Below are 20,500 nucleotides of genomic sequence, written 5' to 3' on the forward strand. Positions count from 1 at the left end.
CTACAGCCATGGCTTCAACATATTCAGGCCCTGCTGTCAGTGTCACTCATCCACCTCAGTCACCTACTACATCCCCCTCAGAGCAGCTAACAGACACATCTGAGGAAGAGAATTTGTCTGAGACACAATTACAATGTAAGACTGCCCACTAACAGTTCCCTGTGTCACATGTGATCTGAAACCTTTGAACTTTGCTCATAACCGTGCCTGTGTGAAAACAGAAGATACTGTCCTTCTCTTGCTTTGTCCACATGTTACACTCCACCATTGCTGTGCTGTTGTTGTTGCAGAAAATCGCATTATGGCACTGTCATTCACATTCTCACTAAACACTACTTGAACACGTGTCTTCACATATCTTCCCCATGGAAACATGACTGCACATCCAAAGTCTTGCTTCCAGATTCATGGATGATTGTTTGAAGTACTGCTACTTACACTTTGCTTTCTGTGAGACATGTAAATAAAGACAAACACTTGTGCCAGTGTGTGGAATGACTCTACATGTGTCTTGAAAGGACTACAATGTGCATGTGACTACACCATGTACAACAACAGCTATCTGAAGCAAAGATCATATCATGTTCATTTTGCAACTTAGCCACAGTGAGAGTAAGCAGTCAAATCAGAACCCACAATATATGTTAAGTAGTTCGGTTAGACACCAGGTTCCATTCCTGCTAGGCAACATGTTATCTTCACAGCTATTGTGATGAACAGTGGCATTGATTGACCATTTGTTGTGCACTTCCATGGTGACCATACACCAAAACAAAGGGTTAACAGCAACAAAGTGACAAAGTGGAGGGTGTATGGGGCTGCCATCTGTGTATGAACCAACACCGAATGATACGAATGCAATACTCAGCAACATTAATCCTCAAAATTAATTTTGCACCACATGCACATGTGCTTAGAGCTGCAAGGTGCAAAATGATATGATCAGTTTGAGCAGCTACCACCAGTGTATGTGCTAAACTGTTGTGTCACAAGTGTGGAAATCACATGTAATATGACAGACAAGTGACAATGGTCCATAACAAATGTGCCATACACACTCACACATACACATATTCCAAATGACATTGTATGGGCCCAGTCCCTCAGAAGCATACGTCATCTGTAATGCTGCACAACAATGAACAAGAGTTTATATGGCAAAACAATTTTTTAATAACTAGAAAAGTATAAAAAATACTCTTATAACAAATATAGAAAACTTACCAATCCTAATAAAATAAACCTGCACCTAAAATATCTCTGAAAAATATAACCTATTCTAAATTCCAAGTATCACATAAAACCACTAAACAATCTACCCTATCCCCTCTTAACTTCGTCAATGAACATACATATACTCAACCTCTAAACAAACTAACTAAACATTTAAGCCTACATAATAATATATTTTTTCTTTTTCTTTTACGCATCTATAAAAAATAAATAAAACAGAGCCCACCCACCAAAAATCTAATCACACTGAAATTTAACAATAAAATAACCTACATATCTGCTAACACTACAACTACAACTACATAAACATACCTAATCTAACCTTAACTACACTACCAGTATTACTATCTTTAAGAGTAAAAGAATATGTAAGGAAACTTGTTATCACAACTGTGTACTACAGCTGCTCCAGAATCCGGTCCACAGACTGCTGCAGCGAGTCTACCTTTTTGAGCACTGTGCCATCTGCATCTCAAGTCCGGCCAATTTGATTTTTTTTAAATCATCCTCCTGCGTAGTCATTCCCTGACCACCTGATTATCCTGCACTGAATAGTGGAGCTTGTCTTGCCACCGGTGTTTCTGTTGATGACGGTCCTGCCTGCGGATCCTGCCCTCCTCCATGTTCCATTCCCTTGGAGACCCTGGTGTCCTTTCTATTTGCTGGCACTTTAGCAGGAGTAAATGAAATCCAGGTTTTGGCTGCCATTTCATATCTTCTGGACATGTTCCTAAACCCCTTGGTTATGCAACAGATGTGCATGTATCATGTTTTATGATACATGCAGTCATGTCTGTTGGAGAAGAATGACACATTTTCAGACATTGTATTCATGGATGACACTTTCTGCTGTCCAATGCCTGAGAACATTGTAGATGCTGACTGCTAAACTAGTGCCAAACATCTGATTTCTGCGGCTAAACACACTACAAATGTACCCATCCAGTTTGTTTGTCACATCCTGTGGCATCACATGAACAGCCTTGATTTGGTCTTGTGGTCAGATGAAATGGAAGTGACGTCAAAAGTCACACTGAGTTCTGATAATCTCAAAACCTGAACTGAGTGGTTGAAATTGTGTGCAGAAACATTTACGCACAATGCGCATCTAGGAACCATCTAGGTACTCCATGGGGTACCAGCAATGGTAAACAACATATGTGTTGAGGATGTAGTCACACATGTCCTGAGCTGCGACACAATGTCCTTGTGCATTGTATAGATCACTTACCATTTAAAAATTCTGATTTGTTCACCTATCAGGGCAATTGCATCCTCTCCATACCCTCTCATTTTCAGTTCCACATTTTTGGGAACAGCACAATAGGAATCAGGCTGATGCCACATTACCTCACTTGCTCTACACAATCACATGTTACTCACAAGCAGGACTAAGAAGGATGTGCAGGCAACCCTGATGTAGGGTGATGTCAGCAATACACATATTGCATGTGTGCAATAAATGCACACCGATGAGATGATGACATACCTCAATGGAGTCGGGCATTTACAGATATCTGTGGTGTACTAATCGTACTAGGCTTCTTTGTTGCTTTCATGACTGAATGATTGGTACAATGGTACATCACGCTAACATATGAGATTTGCAGGATGTACCTGAACATCTTTTTTACCATTTGAACTTGCTCATATGTGATGATGACAGTTTTTCCAGAAGGCATCCTGGATTCTCACATACAGTGCAATAACAGCTCATGGTAAGCCATGAACGCACAGATGAAAGAATATTATCCTGCGGCAGCAAATGCTCCCAATGTAACTGTTAGACCTGGCATCATTTGCGTGGGTTTCCCTTGTATTTTTGCCTTAGCGTCCTGTGTTTTTGCTGTGTGTTGGACTACGTTTTATTGGTCTAGATGCTTTGGGCACTTTGCTACTACTGTACAGTGCACAGCAACATCGACAACAATGTGGTAAACCGCAACACGTCCACAACAAAACAGGGGGCACAACTGGTGCCGCTTGTGTGCAGATACTGGCCAATCACATTTGGCATAGCAGGGAAATGTGAGATGATGATGTACAAGTACAAACACACATCCGTGATGCTGTTGAAATGTCCACTGTCCCGCATCAGATAGGCAGCTCCCCCTAAACACTCACAATGTACACTGTCATTCAGTCTGAAAGTAAACATGTACAATGCGTCAGCACACGTCAACACAATGTTAAATTGCATCTCCCCTTCACATTTCAGGGGAAAATCCAACACCTCCTGCAGAGCAGCCTGAACCTCTCTTCTCCGAGGACGAAGAGGACCACCACACCTTCGACTCCGACCCCCTCCAACAGCTTGTGGAGAGCCGCTGCACCCCACCTCCAGGAGCAGGGCAGCCCAGCTGCTACAAGCAGAACCCCCCCCCCTGCACAGTAAACACAGCAGGCAGCACCCACCACCACGGCTGCCTCCCAGGACCCCCACGACAAACACATGGCCTTCCAACTCCGTGTGTTGGGGTGCCAGGAGAAGCTGGCTGAACAGGTGCAGGTGGGGTTCGACTACATGGCAGCCAAACTAAACACCATATGTGGGTTTCTAAGGCCATCAGGCACTTCTCAAATTCTCTAATGGACACCCACAGTCCGCTCCATGCTCTCCAACAAACCATGGCTGACATTGCCAAAGTTCTGACTCAGACGCAAGAATGACTGTCCAGTCAGAGTTGCTCCAGCGAGCTTGCCCGGGAGTTGGGACTCATGCAGAGGCTAATGGAGGACATAGAGCGGATGTGGGCGGAAAGAGTGGCTGCCACGGCTGCACACCAGCAAGAGGTAGCTGGGTCTCTCAATGCCCTAAAGACCATCCTCATGGCATTGCTGCCACAAGGCCTGGCGCTGATGCATGCTGCTGCTACCACTCCATTCACATCTCCGGCCCCTGATGTGTCAGTGACACACAGTGCTGCAGATATTCCACCTCCGGCCCCTGAGGTGTCACTGCCACACAGTGCTGGAGACAGAACACCACCACCCACATGTGAGGCACATGAAACAGCAGAGGACGAAGATGAGGATGAACCTGCATCTTTGGTCAGAAGGACGCAGCAGCATGCATCTCCACCATAAGGCCTGTTTCTGCTTGGTTCTTCCGTCTGCATCATCACCTTCCACTGTCCCCCGATGCACTCTGTGACACTCACCTTGGACATCGACATGGACTGCCATATTCTGTTTGGTCACCAATGACACAGCTATCTGACTGTGGACTGTACTCCTCCTCTTCTGATGTACTTGCCTGAAGGACTCTGGCTGGCCCTCCACGGGCCAACGATCAAGGTGGGGGGCCCTGTACTGCTCCAGCTACAGCACTCCATTGAATGTGCATGAAACATTCATTGTCACACTGATGTGTCATGTCTATGACCTTGCAAGTGTGGAGGTATGGATGAATGTAGGGTCAATGATTCCCCCTTACATCCATGTTGCTCATGTTGTGGGACTTGGGTCAAAAGGGTGACATATTGCCGATTGGCGCCGACACTAGGACGGAGACACACGCATTAGTTACTTGCTTGTCCAGCCCTGAACGGAAGCACGCCCAGAGCCCCGGGGTCATTGGCCACACCCTTACACTGGACTGGCATATGCCAGGCCAACCCACTCCGCTTACGCTCACAGGGGGGGGGGACAACGCTACATGTCCCAGGTCTTCCCTGTAGGGATCTGCTGCTCACAGGTCGAGCTGTCAGCATGCCACAGCCACTCCCTCATGGCTGGTTCACATCCACACCACACCCATTCAGCACCGGCGTCACAGGACATGTGACCCTGCCAATACAAAGGGCTGGAGCACGTGCTCGATGCCATTTCCACTCTCCAACTGGGTGTCTCCGTTTGGGTATCATTTATGCATGAGGGCCTAGGGCCCTGCACCTCACATTGCCCATTGCCAGGGGTGACATGATGGCATCCGCACAACGGGACTCAATCATAAAGGGTCCATGGCTAACAGTACACAAACTTGGTGGCACTGGATACACTGCGGCAGGCGCAGGCGCAGGCACATCGCCACGGGACGGTGTCTTTCGGTGCACTGAGGTAGGGGCACCTTAAGTGCTGAGCGGGTGTGCAGCCTGCAATGATGCGCCGTCCAGGCGGTCCGGAATGGTGGCATTAGTGTGAGCCCTGCTGGACCACAGAGTAGGCCTGAGCCAGCGGCCAGTGTGGGCCTACCGACACATGGCTTCGCCTCGCGGTTCACAGAGTTAGTGGCACCTCTAGCGCTGAGCGGGTGTGCAGCCTGCGATGAGGCTGGGTGCACTGATATGTTCTCTGCCATAGCGAAATCGAGACCCAGAATCAAGTGTGTGACCTGGTGGCCCGCGGTGAGGGGCTGCATGATGTGGAGGGTGCCATGGTCGCGGACCCCGGGCTTGGAGCTGCCACCGGCACGTGATGGGCACTCTTGGAGACAAGCGGTGGCAGGAGGTGTGCAGTGAGGCCTGGTTGCTCAGGAGCGAGCAATCTCCACTGGGTGGCAGGAGGGGCTGGGGTGCAGCAGCCTGTGTGAGCAGGGGCGGACAAGCAATGATGGTGTGTGCTATTGTATGGACTCTGCCATTCATATCTCTGGCACCTGTTTCAGATGAGGGTCCTGGGGGACTGCAGTGTGTACCAGCAGCAGGTGAGCAGTGAGGCCTGGGTCCGCAGTGTCGGCACTCTCTCTCCCTCTTTCTCTCTCTCTCCCTCTCTTTCTCTCTCCCTCTTTCCTCTCTCTCCCTCTCCTTCTTTCTCTCTCCCTCTCTCTCCCTCTCTCTCTCTCTCCCACTCTCTTTCTCTCTCCCTCTCTTTCTCTCTCCCTCTCTCTCCCTCTCTCCCTTTCATTCTCTCTTTATCTCTCTCTCTTTCGCTCTCTCTCTCTGTACTTTGATGAGCGCATGTCACACCTTCTTATCTAGGCTTTTGTCTTGCAGGCTGTGACTTATAGAATGTCCTGAGAAGACCCGACATGACTCTTGGGGCTCCGAGCTGCATGTTCAGTTGCTCCAGGGCATCTGTTGTTGTTCATGTGTGCTCTGGGCTGGGCTCCTTTCTCTGGTGCCGCTTCTCGTCCGACTTTACACCAGGTCAGAGCAGGTGTCAATTTCCTGCAGCTAATGCGCCTTATCGCATGTTTTGTGATCTTATTGCCGATGTGGCTGGTCGTTGAGAATGTTGTGGTGTGGTGTTGTCACGGCTTTTTGCTCGGGAACGCCTACTCTGCATCTCAATAGCGAATAGTTGCCGGGGCCATCTGTGGTGATGTTTTTTGGGGATGCTATCGCTGGAAAACTGGTGATATCGGCTGTTTGTATTGACAAAGCTTGTGAATGAGGCGATACATTTATTTCGACTTTGGCTGTGATAAAGTGCCGGTAACTCGGTGATAGGTCCTTGAGAATATGCCCCAGTATATTATCCTTGCCCTTTGTTCTGGATTGAGGGCAGCCCTGCAAGATTCCTTGCGTCATCGCCCTACACCAAAACCTCAGAATTGAGACCGATGTTTTCTGTGACAATCGTTTGCGTCACAATTCATCATCAAAGATGCAAGGCTGCCTTAGTATCCTTAGTGTTTTGTTGCAGTGAGTGGCTACAACAATGGACAAATTCTAAATGTTAGGGTGAAGTGTGTACCTTCTGCGCTAGCGCACAAGGATTTGCCATGTGGCAATGCTGTCAAGCATGCACAATGTTGTAAGGGTGTCTGCATTTTAGGCAACTTTGTGTTAGTGTGGGTAGGTACACCCTCTGGCTCAGCTAAATTGTGTGATGGGATTTTCATCTTGCTATGTGTGCACAATGCAGCACATGTGGTAAGGGCAATATCCAAGGTCAAATAAGTGTAGCTTCAAGTAAGGTCTGTTGAAGTGCAGGATTACTCAGGGTACATTTTGGGCCCTAAGCCACACCTTAAACATGTGGGGCTGGGTTAATCCAGCAATCGATGTTGAAGTAGAATTTCCATGGCAACAATCATTGCACAGACCAGCCACGTTAAATGGTACAGGAATAGGGGCATAACCTATAAGGTGGATTGTTGCCATGTTAGCTTGGTTTTCCATCAACTTGTGGATCATGTAAATGAGTCAATGCCACCAGAACGTTTGACACAGTGATGTAAAGGGGGTATAGACTCATTGTTAATTTGGACATCAGTGTGGATTGATGGCATCCACTGTGAATTGATAAATTTTACGCAGATGGATACTTTGATGTGACACCTACCAAGATAGCATGTCAGGGCACATGTATGGTAATATTTATTTACTTGCACATACTGCTGTCAGGTGTGGCACAGGTGATTTTTAGCAGTCCATGCAAATTATCATTAGTAGCCTTCTGGATCAAACAAATTGAGGCTTGATACTCACTGGTAGCATTTTGGTCCTGGAATCTGTCCACATCTGCTCGAGTGTAGGCCTGGGGTCCACCTATGAGACATAAACAGAGGTACATTGACCTGTGAATGCAGGACATGTGCACAGTAATTGCATTGAACACAGTACATAGCCATTACACAAGCATGGAATTGATATACAATGGCTTTTGTTCGCCAAGCCATGTTGTAATATGGTAATTGGCATGGCAGCATGTAACCATGACAGTACATGTTGGCCATATCAGCCCTGTGGAGCATACATTCAGTGAAGGTAAAAGATGTAGCAGGGCTACCTACATGGGTGACAGTTGTACAGATGTCTGGGCTGTATGGAGAGTGGTTTTGGAAGTTGCACACATGGCATACTTTGGCAACAATGTTGTGATCACATGCAAGAGACACATCACACAGTTCACATGTTTGTTGTTGTCTGATACAACGCGCTTCACAACACACAAAGTGCCCATTGATAAGGGCATTTGCACTGCCGGAACCACATTTTTATGATGTTCTGTGGGGGAGGAACCTGCTCCATATTTACGAGTCAGCACTGAGCCACTCGTAAATATTGATTCCTTTAATACAGTTTTAAGCATTAAAGGGGCTGGCAATGATTGTTGCTTGTTCACAGCGACATCCATGGCATTTTGACAGTACCCCAGAATTACATGCAATTGTTTATCTGATGCAGTGCAAAAAACATACACTGCACCATGGGAGGCGTAAGGGAGGCACAATGAGGAGAAATATCTTTCTTTTGCCTTGTTTTTCATTGTTACATGTGTGCTGCATAGTACTAGAAATAACCCTCTTGTGATTCTTTGTGTGCAGGAAGGTTTCCCTTCCTGCACAAAAACAAACATCCATGCAACACAGGCCCCCTTGCACCATGGTGCAAGTATGCCTGTGTTGGTGCATGGCAGAAAATTGTAGACCAACACAGGGGAGAGCACAGGCATCTGTCATATTGATGTGGATGTGATCGCTCCCTGTGCTCTAAAAGTTATGCGGCATGTCTTAAACAAATGTCTTGTGTCACCACGCTGCATTACTTTCACATACATGATGTTTGAGTTTTCTCAGCACCACTCATACCTTCACTTTGTCACAATGTGATCGTGGGCGGGTGGCGGGCTGGAAAAGGCCGGATATAGTGGGCAATAGTGGTTGTTTCTTTAATGCACACAAGGTCAGGTTATACAGGAAGAGAGACAGAGGGAACGGTGCAATGGTCTTCAGCTGCTGTCGTCTGGGTCGATGCTTCCGGGACTTCTCCTGTCTTGGTTGTAGCCGATGGAAGACTGCCGGGCGGGTACTCCTCGGAGGGCAGAGAGAGAGAAATAAAGAGGAGCCGTTAGTCCTGCTGGGACTCTGAGCCCGATACCGTACCCGCGACCAGGAGTGGTGAAGCGGAAATAGACCGTGAGGGAAAAGGGAAGAGGAGGGAGAGGGCAGGGCTCGGTAAAGAAAAGGGGTGCTCGAAAGGGCTTGTGAGGGAAACGGGCGTCACACAGTGCAAGGTGCTGTATATTATCTACAGGGTGGCTGTCTAATTGTAAGGACGTGGCTACAAAAGAGAGGGGATATATACAGGGGTCGTACTCTTCATACAGAGCACCTAGCGTGCTGGGGAGGTGGTAGATGGTACTCACGCGCTCCGCCGTAACTCTCCTCCGAGTTACGGCCGCTCTTCAGCCACCTCCGGGGGACTCCACCAGTCTTCGGACCACTCCTCAGGTTCTCCGCTTCCGTCTTCTCCTTCCATTGTACCTCCAGTCGAGAGTTCCTGCCACGATCCTGATGAATACAGGCCCCAGCTAGGCCCGCAGGACACAAGGGTTCGCTCTCCTGTAATGGAATCTATAAGGAAGTTGGCACGGAAACTGCAAAGTACAAAGACAGCATTTATTAACCCTTAAGGGTGGTCCTACAATCCACACAACACTCTTCAGTATTGCATAGAGTAGCACAAAGAACTTACGTACATGGTCCCCTTTTATACACAATAGAGGGGCTCATAAGTGGGTGGATACAACATGAGGCCGAAGAACATTACCATTTATGGTCATTTTCGATACTGAATCAATATGTGGGCGGAGCTAACGCGCTCCTTGAGCCCGCGAAAACATGGTCAAGCAAGGCTAACTGATAACAGATGTGGTCAAGTCTGGGCATGTGCCAGATGGACAAAGGAGCTATTTATAGACTGTTACTAGGCAGATTACAAGAGCAACTAACACAGAGGTTGGACTCTTCTCGTGGGGAACACGTGGAAGCATGACAATACAAAATGGAGTCCGAACTTCGGTCAACATAACGGAGAAAACTTGATCTAGAGAAGGGAATTAATGTCTTTAGTAAATGCTTAATCACATCGTTGTTTCAATTTACAACAGACGACCCTTTCAGCATTTACTGAAGACATCCGGTTTGTTAGGATAATCATCATATATGTCAATTGTCATCATTTCTTCAACTTCTTTAGCTAAACGTTTCTGGTGAGCAACATCGGCAATAGCTTTCTTATCAGGGATACAGAATGATACACATAATGAGCAGAGCAAGGGACCACATTGAACACAGATACAGCACGAAAACAGAACCGCTACAATAATGCAGAGACCAGTTAGAACCTTCCATCCCCAGGCAGTAATTAACGCCCAAAACCATCCAGAAAAGGACCAAGTGCCGTTTTCTGTATGGATCTCAGCTGCAATTTTATGCAGTTTATTGATGGCATTATAAACTGATGGCGTATGATCAGGGATAAACACACAACAGCTACTTCCAATAATTTTACATGCTCCTCCTCTGTCAGCTAGCATAACGTCTAATACCATACGATTCTGCAATGCAACAATTCTAGTAATTTGCAATTCCTCCGTAAGATTCCCAAGAGCAGCAGCAGTCTGATTTGTCACAGCTTCTACCACTCTTGTTAATCTTCGGATCTTCCTACTGTTCAGGGCAGCTCCAACAAAGAAAAACAGTCCTAAGTTAAAATCAATATACTGCTGCAGACTGGTATCAGTCTGATCTACATCGTCAATTGATAAAGTACGTTTATACCTATTTACAGTCACATTATTCAATAATTTCAGATCCTTATGATAAGACGCGGGTGCTAGGAATACAGGAGGTAATAGAAATGATACATAGCATACCCCAGACCACCCAGCCGGCAGACGGTAATAACCTTTATTTCCACACACAAAGTAAGTATTATGGGAGGCTAAAAAGGTACTATTGTTCAACCCATCAATGTTCAGAACAGTAATACAATCACTAACACCAACAGGGATAAAACCCACACTCTGGACACACAGGTCCGCTTGAGCTTGTGCTACTTGAATCACAAATTTGTCCTTTCCCACAGTGTCTCTTGTGTTCGTGAAGATGTAGGGAATGGATTCATTGTCTGTTCGGTACTCTTCCCACTCCCAAATTGTCCCATTCGCTTGTGGATACCCATTTTTGTCTTGATGGCATTCTTTATTGAGTCTGAAGAGCAATCGTCCCACTGTCGGTTTCCGAGTGGCAAAAAGCAAAGTATACCATGCTCTACAAGAGCCATTATGAGAGAAAGGAAGTGGTATAAATGGCGTTCCTCCTTTCTTCTGATGAGCTGGCATCATCCCACATATCCAACAGTTCGTAGCATTCGTAGCAACGTGGGTATGATGCAGCATCTGGATGAAAGTGTTGTTCAAGTAAGACTGTCGATGCTTCAACTCTTGATACGGTAATGTATAAAAGTAGTGCTCCTCAGGCACCGGAGTTGTCAACACAAGAATTTTCCGGGCGGGAGTTACATCCTCCACGAACCATGTGGTTATCCCAACAATGGCTACTGTCAACATGAACCCTAATGCACAAAGGATTTTCTTTTTCTCCATGTCAAAGTAAAAAAAAAATAGAAACCCAATATCTTCCTGAAACTAAAAGTCTGTCAGAACTCTTCCCCTTGGGCAGCGGTCGATTTCTTCACCAGCGGGCCAAGACGGGTGTCGCTACACTAATGCAGGGCTGATCCCCCCCCCTTGCCTCATCGGCTCTCCGTTTCACTAACCCAAGGGCCGTTCTGACAGTATGTCCCGGTACTGGAAAACTCACTTCCTTGGTCGAAGATGATATCGCCTTCCTCCAGGAGTCGCGCGGTCCGGAAAGAGCTCCTCAGTGGCGTTTGGCTCCGCAGCACGGCCTGTCTCTGCAGCCAAGATTTCTCGTTGATCGGTCAGCACGGCAGGTTCCACCAATCCGAGCGGCACCTTCCTACAGTGCAGGGAATGGATCCAATTCTTTCTGTTGGAGACTCGCACAGCCGTCCTCGTTGCGAGGAGGACCTGCTCAGGACCCACCCATCTCGGTTCCAAGCTATTTGTTCTGTCAAATATTTTCACCATCACGTGGTCACCAGGTCGGAGACTATGTCCTTCACCGGTAGACCGATCAGGGAGCGCCTCTCGGACCTGTTGATGAATAGAAACCAAGTTATCCGTTAACTGTGCCAGATAATCGTTCATCATTACACAAGGTACATCATACACAGCCTTAGGTTTTGGTGGACCCCAAATATTCATTGGGCGTCCGAAGACAATCTCGTACGGTGTAAGGCCAGTTCGAGAGTGCGGTACCGATCTAATTGACAATAACGCCAGTGGCAGAGCGTCTGGCCAAGTCAAGGACGTCGAAGCTTGAATTTTAGCGATCTTGAGCTTCAGTGTACCATTATACTTCTCGACTAGTCCTGCAGACTGAGGGTGGAATACCGCGTGAAACTTCTGGGTGATGCCCAGGCCCTTCAAGACGTACTTTATAACATCCGCTACAAAGTGAGGCCCATTATCACTCCACAGAAGTCTACAGACGCCATATCGAGGGAAGAACTCTTTCAGCAGCAACTTCGCAGTAGTCATTGCAGTATTGTCTTTCGTAGGGTACGCTTCAACCCATTTGCTGAAAGCGCAGACCACTACTAGAACATACTTCAGATTATTACAGCGCTCAAGCTGGATGTAATCCATCTGCAAAACCTCGAAGGGTGCAGTAGGTGTCACAAATCCTCCTGCCGGAGTTCGAGTACCCTTTCCTGGGTTATACCTCAGGCAGATCATACAGGTCTGCACCACCCTCTTTGCCGTGCTAGCAATCTCTGGATGCTCCCAGACTTGGGTAAGCAATTTCACAATTGCGGAAGCTCCAACATGTGCTAGCCCATGTGCCATCTGAACCATAGGTTGTACAAAAGCCGTGGGTAATTTCCATCTATCCATCTGCTTATTTCTCCAGCAGCCCTCGTCATCCAGTTCTCCCTCGCTAGCCATTGTTCCCGCTCTTTGTCAGAAGCGGTCCTTTGCATTTCTCGCACTTCCTCCTTCGCATCATGCCATCTTTCCACCTGTGACTTTACTACATACATGGCAGTAGTACCGGGCTGCATCGCAGTCTCCCGTGCTACTCGATCCGCTAACGCATTCCCTTCTCCAACTTTATCAACTACTTTCCTATGGGCGCTACACTTAACGATGGCAATTTTCTTTGGGTATGTCAATGCGGTTAAAAGATTGTGAACTAACTCTCCATGCATTATCTGTACTCCATGTGACGTTAAAAACCCTCTCTCCTTCCAGAGTAGGCCGAAGTCATGCGCTACTCCGAAGGCATAGCGGCTATCTGTATAAACATTCACACATAGTCCTGTACTGAGCTCACATGCTCGTGTTAATGCTATCAGTTCCGCTGCTTGAGCTGATTTCTGTGGTATGCGTGCCGTCTCCACTATTGTTTGCAATGTGGTAATCGCATACGCTGCTGAAGTCGTACCATCTGGTAGCTTCAGGCAGGATCCGTCCACCCACAGTTCTCCATCTACATCTGGAAAGGGCGTATCCTGGAGATCAATACGACCCTTTGTTTGTTCCTCAGTCACGAGAATACAATCATGCGCTTTCCGCGCCTCAGGTTGGGTTTCGGGGTATGGCAACAATGTTGCCGGGTTTAACGTTACGCACCTTTTCAACGTAATATGAGGAGCCAAAAGCGTCAACTCATATCCCGTTAAACGGGCACTGGTCAAATGCTGCGTCTTTGTTTGATTAAGCAGGGCATCGACAGCATGGGGGACTAATACCAACAGCTTATGAGATAACACAATTCCCTCACTTTGGCGTATTGACACAGCTGTCGCCGCAACCGAGCGAAAACATCCTGGTAATGCTCGGGCGACAGGATCAAGTACAGCCGAAAAATATGCACAAGGGCGCTGCTTATCGCCGTGCATCTGCACTAAAACTGACAATGCACATCCATCTTTCTCATGCACATACAACGAAAAGGGTTTTGCATAATCAGGGGTCCCTAACACTGGTGCTGAACAAAGGGCCTGTCGTAGTTGCTGAAAAGCAGTATCACACTCATCTGACCAAGGGATTGGGATAGGCGTGTCCTTTGTCAAGAGGGCTAACAATGGCTTAGCTATGTGCGAAAACCCCAATATCCACTGTCTACAAAAAGAAACAAGGCCCAGAAATGCACGCACATCCTTCTGTGTGGACGGTCTCGGTGTGTCCAAAATTACTTGAATACGATCCGGTGTGAGTGCACGTCCCTCCTTAGACAAAAGGTGACCCAAATAAGTCACCTTTGGTCTACAGAATTGCAATTTCTTCCTAGATACCTTATGATTGTGGGATGCTAAAAAGGAAAGTAAGGATAACGTACTTTTTTCACACAACTCCAGGGTGTCAGCCGCCAGCAAGATGTCATCGACATATTGAATGAGGGCGACCCCCTCGAGCAGAACAAAGGAATCCAATTGTCTTTTCAAAGCCTGACTGTAAATGCTAGGGCTTTCTGTGTAGCCCTGGGGGATCCTACAAAAACGATAAGATATCGGCTATCAGGGTGAATGGGAATAGAAAAGAAGGCATTCTTCAAATCGATCACAGAGAACATAGTCGCCGTAGGTGGGACCAAAGTAAGCAACGTCGTGATATCGGAAACCACTGGGTACTGAGGTATCACGATCTTGTTCACTTCTCTCAAATCAATTATAAACCGATAAACTCTGGCATCCGTATCCTTTTTTAATATGGGAAGAATCGGACTGTTACAAATGTTGTAGGGGACTTCCTCCACTACCCCTACCGCCATTAAATCCTGCACTATCTGTATGAGAGCCTCCTCACCCTCCTGGGAAATACGGTACTGTGGGAGGCGTGGTAACACCGCCCCCTCCTGGACGCTAATGTGGACCGGTGGAATCACCATTTGTCCCACATCAGTATCCGAAGTTGCCCACAAAGCACGAGGGAGGGTAGCTAACAGCGCGTCCTCCGAAATCGCACACATCCGTTCAGACCGAGGGTAATTATCGTTCAATATTACCCGCACACCGGCAGGGGAGCAGCGGATCGTAGCCCTAAAATGCTTTAACATATCAAGGCCCATAATGTTGTCCGGAGTGTACGGGGCAAGCAGAAACGGACAGGGCGCAGAAAAAGAGTCAACCTTAAATGTGAGGGGCTGTGAAAGAGGGCTTCGGGAGAGTGTACCATCAAACCCTACCGATGTAACCATTAAGCCGGATGGGGGAGCCCCCGGAACCAATTGCTTAGACAGCGCACTACGTGTCGCTCCTGTATCCACTAGGAACTGATCAGTAGAGCCCAAAACCTCAGCCGATACATAAGGACCCTTCTGATCGACCGGCACCTCAACTGATTCTAACCCCCATCCAACGCATCCCTATGCATGCTGAGAGTCATGGTACCCCGACCGGTCAATCCCCGACACTTGGTACTGATGCTGGCGATCGAAAACATTTGATCTATCTCGGTGCTGCCCAGCAGAGTCAAAACGAGCCTGTTCGTTAGAATTCCCTCTAAAGTTCGAGAAACCCCCTCTACTTCGCGGGCCACCGTGGGTATGCCCCTGACGCGATGCATGCAACACCGGGCAGTCCCTAGCCCAATGACCCGATTGCTTACAATACGCACATTGGTTCCTATTCAAATCAGATCGGCCCGAGGGAGGACCATAAGATCCTCCCCTACCTCTATTACTACCCCGTCGGGGCGGGCCATAGACTTGTGCCAACATCACCTTTGTTTTCAAATCTTTTGATTTCTTTTCCTCCTGGCCCTTTGCTTCTTGCTCCTGACGCTCATAATACTGGGCGATAGTCAGGAGGGCCGTCGGTGTAGCGGAAGACCAAGAACTTTCACTCGCTTTTAAACGGGCCGCAACTGCCGGCAGCAGATTTGCCACATATTTATCCGCAAAAAGGTGGCGGCCCGTATCGTCAGTAAGCGACTGGCCACTAAAATCATGAAACATCTCCTCAAAGCGCGTAAAGAAGTCCGCAACTGACTCGTCAACTTTCTGTTTACATGCAGCTAACATATTCCAGTCAATCTTTTTAGGGGGAATAATTGTCTTCAACTTAGCCACAATAGCAGCAGGGAGATCTAAAATACTCTGGGGTGGTTTCTGCGCGGGCTTCCGCTCCCTATCCTCATCCTCAAGGTCAGACCACCGGGCCTTAAAGGCAACTATATCATCTACCTTTCGGACAGATCGCCACATATCCGGTGGTAGAATAAGGCCAAAGAACAGGTCTATATCTGCTAAAGTCATAACGCAAGAATTCAAGGCCCCCTCGACTTCTTCGTAGAAGGCCGCTGGATTCTTGCGGGGGTCAGGCAGCGCATTCTTTAATGCCATAACATCAGCTCTATGCCACGGAGTATAAACCCAATTATACACAAAATATCCCTTAGCATCGGCGGAGGTAATGTCCGAGCTAGTCCCCGCTCCTTTAGGAGGAACATACAAAGGCGCCGCCTCGCGCATTGGCTTAGCATGCACTGGATCGCTCTTATCTGATTGAGAGGTGGATGAGTGGCCTTCTGCGGTACACGAATCCGACTGCTTCTCCTCCCCTGCTCGTTGGCGCGCTTTTTCTTTATGGGCCAGCACCGCGTCCCGCAAGGCGAATAGCCGCCGAGCTGTATCAGGAGCCTTAGAGGGAGAAAAAACACCATCATGCAATGCTTTAGCATCCGATGTCACTTCTTCAGGCTCAAAGACACTAGAATATTTCCGGAAAGCAGCAATCACTTCCTCAGCAAAATGACTCAGAAAATACAATCTCTCTCTATCCTGCCACGGCCCCCAAGTATGGAACAATTCATCCACGGACACCTTGCCCTTAAGTGCACGGAAGGAAATTTGCCGAAGCTCAGCCGATAACATGGACCGCGTATCTACCTTACCCGGACCCGGGACAGAATCTTGTGGCCTCGGAGCAGATGCGCCAACATAAGGGGGCGGAGAGCGATCTAGTAAATAAAAATCATCATCAAGATTATTAAGGACAGGATAAAGTGGCTGCCGAACAGCATATTGACCCGAGACTTGCAGCCTACGCTCTTTCTCTTGTCTCTCCGTTTGTTCTTTGTCAATGCATATGTATGTGAGTTGAGCTATGGGTGTTTAGGTATGAACTAACATGGGGGAACAACCTTTACAACGCAACTTTTACAACGCACTACACTTACAACGCATTTTTTACAACGCAAAATCCATTACAACGCATTCCATTACAACGCATGACACTACAACGCATTTTTAAAAACTACCTTTACAACGCATTCCATTACAACGCATACTACCTTTACAACGCATACCATTACAACGCATAATATTACACTACACTATCCAACACTTACCCTACTGTTGCACCCCCTGGAGTTAGAATAGTAATTTTTACCCCTATACTATCCAACACTTTCCCTACTGTTGCACCCCCTGGAGTTAGAATAGTAATTTTTACCCCTATACTATCCAACACTTTCCCTACTATTGCACCCCCTGGAGTTAGAATAGTAATTTTTACCCCTATACTATCCAACACTTACCCTACTGTTGCACCCCCTGGAGTTAGAATAGTAATTTTTACCCCTATACTATCCAACACTTACCCTACTGTTGCACCCCCTGGAGTTAGAATGGTAATTTTTACCCCTATACTATCCAACACTTACCCTACTGTTGCACCCCCTGGAGTTAGAATAGTAATTTTTACCCCTATACTATCCAACACTTACCCTACTGTTGCACCCCCTGGAGTTAGAATAGTAATTTTTACCCCTATACTATCCAACACTTTCCCTACTGTTGCACCCCCTGGAGTTAGAATAGTAATTTTTACCCCTATACTATCCAACACTTACCCTACTGTTGCACCCCCTGGAGTTAGAATAGTAATTTTTACCCCTATACTATCCAACACTTACCCTAATGTTGCACCCCCTGGAGTTAGAATAGTAATTTTTACCCCTATACTATCTAATACTTACCTTAAATGCAATTTAACATTATGCGTTGTAATGGTATGCGTTGTAAAGGTAGTATGCGTTGTAATGGAATGCGTTGTAAAGGTAGTTTTTAAAAATGCGTTGTAGTGTCATGCGTTGTAATGCAATGCGTTGTAATGGATTTTGCGTTGTAAAAAATGCGTTGTAAGTGCATGCGTTGTAAAAGTGTGCGTTGTAACGACATACATCCACTAACATGCCATATGGGCCACCGACTTTCAGTCCGAGATTGTCCAACAGATCTGCCTCTCTGCTGACGACATCCTGCCAGCGGTGCTTCAACTGTTGGATCGTTCTCACTACATCATAGTTCCGAGCCATCTGGTGCTGGACCTTTTCCCACCATTGACTGTATTCCAGTGGTAGGTAGCCCTTACTCGCATGGCCACCAGTGCCAATCACATTAGGCAAAAAATGGACAATGAGCCAAAGTAGGCCCCCAAACTCGTTGGGCGACAGGTATTTGGAAAAACCAACTGTGAACTGGTGGTCACGCAAGAAAAACTAAAATGAGGAAACATGAACTAATGAACAGCAACCAACAATGAGTTTCTGAGATCTATAAGCAAAGGTAAGTATATAGAAAACAGGAACAGAGACAGTTCAATTGGATTTCCATCAACTGCCAAGAGAGGCCAGTGTCATCACTTGGTCATCCTTAGGTCTTGTTACTACTCCTCTAAGCCTAGAGGCAGATGTAGTAGCCAAGATTAAAGAGAAGATAGTAAAATACAAGTCAGAGAGAGAGTTCGACCAAGGTCGGCCATCTGTATTTCATGTGATGGAAAACAACTGTGTAAGAAATTGCAGTGCAAGTGTGAGTTAAAAAGGGAGTTGGGAGGGAGAATTTTTTTTTTAATATGTATCTCTCTGCCAATCCGGTTAACAAAGCGTGTAGCAGCAACTTTTAACAAATAGGTTGCATTACATAAGGGTCGACTAGTTTCAGCCAGAAGGGATTATGTTCCCGGCTTTCTTCAGGACCAATTTATAATAGCTACTGCAATATTAGTGATGAAATATTAGTGATAAAAAGTATAACAAGTTGTCAAACAATACAACCTGATACAATTAGACCTCTGGACAAGTAGGGTGTATTTCACTCCTGTTGGAAAAAGTAAGAAAATACATACATGTAATTTGATGTATAGGCTGCACTAAATTCAAGTATTCCTCAAAACTATAATTGTCTCTCAAAGTGCACAATAACAGTGCCATTAAGTGTATCCTATATATGGAGAGCAGCAAACTCACCTTACTTGCGTGAGTGTCTGACCTCACCTCACCCGGTATCCAACTCAGGTAAAGGAGACCCCGCCCTGAAAGCATTAATCATACAAGGCAAATCAATCTACAGACATATAGATCAACAAGGTATATATGAATAATTATATATCTTGTCATGTTAAAAAGAGCGATTTATGATAAAGTTCTAGTCATGAGTAGTCCATAGGGTTTCAGATAGACAGCAACTGCTAAGGTCTGGGATTAAGGGCAACTGAGTTAGAAAAGCCCTTGTTGACTCGTTTAGCATTGCTCTGACACAATGATCTATACCTGCCTGCGATGTACCTCAAAGGGAGGTCCAAAGTTAATGGGGGCAAATGGTGTGTAACTTCGTATGCACGTAGCAAATAAATACCATGCTCGTATGCAATACACCAATTATACCAAACGTATATTGCAGGTCAATGAATGTCCGGTCACCGCTCTAGAAGAGAGACATGTATTAGGACACGCGATGATAGCGACCAGCAAAATAGCCACCGTAAGGTTTCAAGGTAACGATTGGGTCTACCTAATATTCTTGAAAAAGGGGGGCAACGTATTTTCACACATTCGTAATTACGAACATACTGAGACACGTAAATCACATGAGGAAGATTTGGACAGGTAAACGCTCAAAACGCTATCTAATTCCAAGCTACATAGTGTGACTGCGTTAGAAAAGGAAGCCATACAAGAGTCAGCTATTAACTACACTCACCTCTCCGTCGGTGCCTCGGTCCTTCCTGAGTTTGTGGGAGGTACCGAGAAGGCAACCGACGAGAGTTTAAGCGCTAGCGTGTCACATGACACGGCGTGCTGCGTGTCCCCAATGCGCACGGTGATGACGAAAGAAGACTACAAGGTTACATCACCACAGCAGGAAATGGTAGTTCCCAAGTAGTAAAGTGGTATACCGGCTCAATAGAGAGTTACAAGTCGAACAATATGGATAATATAATTTATCACGAGTGTCCCTCAACCAATACACATAAGAGTCAATATAAGAAGGAATATGTTTAAAATATGTAAACTCATTATTCGGAGGTGGGAAATGCACAGTCTTGGCGAATTCAGTAAATACTCTCATATCAGGCAAGTAAATGGCACATCGGATGAGAGTAACGCCTTTCTCTATACGTGTTTCTTAATTCATGTGGTCACAAGTGAACTCATTATGCGAAGATGGAAAAGCAGAGTCTAGCCGAATTCAGTAAATACTCTCATATCAGGCAAGTGA

At 46.5% G+C, this 20,500-nt stretch overlaps 1 protein-coding gene across 2 annotated transcripts; it reads right to left on the reverse strand.

Annotated features, from left to right (window-relative positions):
* Positions 1-1,152: 1,152 nt before the first annotated feature.
* On the reverse strand, positions 1,153-20,017 carry LOC146784417 (uncharacterized). Of its 2 annotated transcripts, XR_014970945.1 has the most exons (5): positions 19,982-20,017; positions 19,254-19,313; positions 8,711-9,498; positions 7,608-7,667; positions 1,153-2,026 (listed from the first exon to the last, which is right to left on the reverse strand). XR_014970945.1 is itself a non-coding variant. In XM_085636389.1 (3 exons), exon 1 carries the CDS (start codon positions 11,509-11,511, stop codon positions 10,021-10,023), a length of 1,491 nt encoding a protein of 496 aa, XP_085492515.1. In that variant the 5' UTR covers positions 11,512-12,299; the 3' UTR covers positions 1,153-2,026; positions 7,608-7,667; positions 8,711-10,020. The 2 variants fall into 2 exon arrangements, 1 of the variants encoding a protein (XP_085492515.1); XM_085636389.1 differs by lacking the exons at positions 19,254-19,313; positions 19,982-20,017 and having other exon boundaries at positions 8,711-12,299.
* Positions 20,018-20,500: the final 483 nt, after the last annotated feature.

This window comes from Triturus cristatus, chromosome 11 (assembly GCF_964204655.1).
Source record: "Triturus cristatus chromosome 11, aTriCri1.1, whole genome shotgun sequence".
Lineage (NCBI taxonomy): Eukaryota > Metazoa > Chordata > Amphibia > Caudata > Salamandridae > Triturus > Triturus cristatus.

What these genes read in the sequence shown, in the direction of transcription:
- LOC146784417 (XM_085636389.1), bottom strand. Translation starts at nt 11,511, where the DNA reads ATGGAGAAAAAGAAAATCCTTTGTGCATTAGGGTTCATGTTGACAGTA.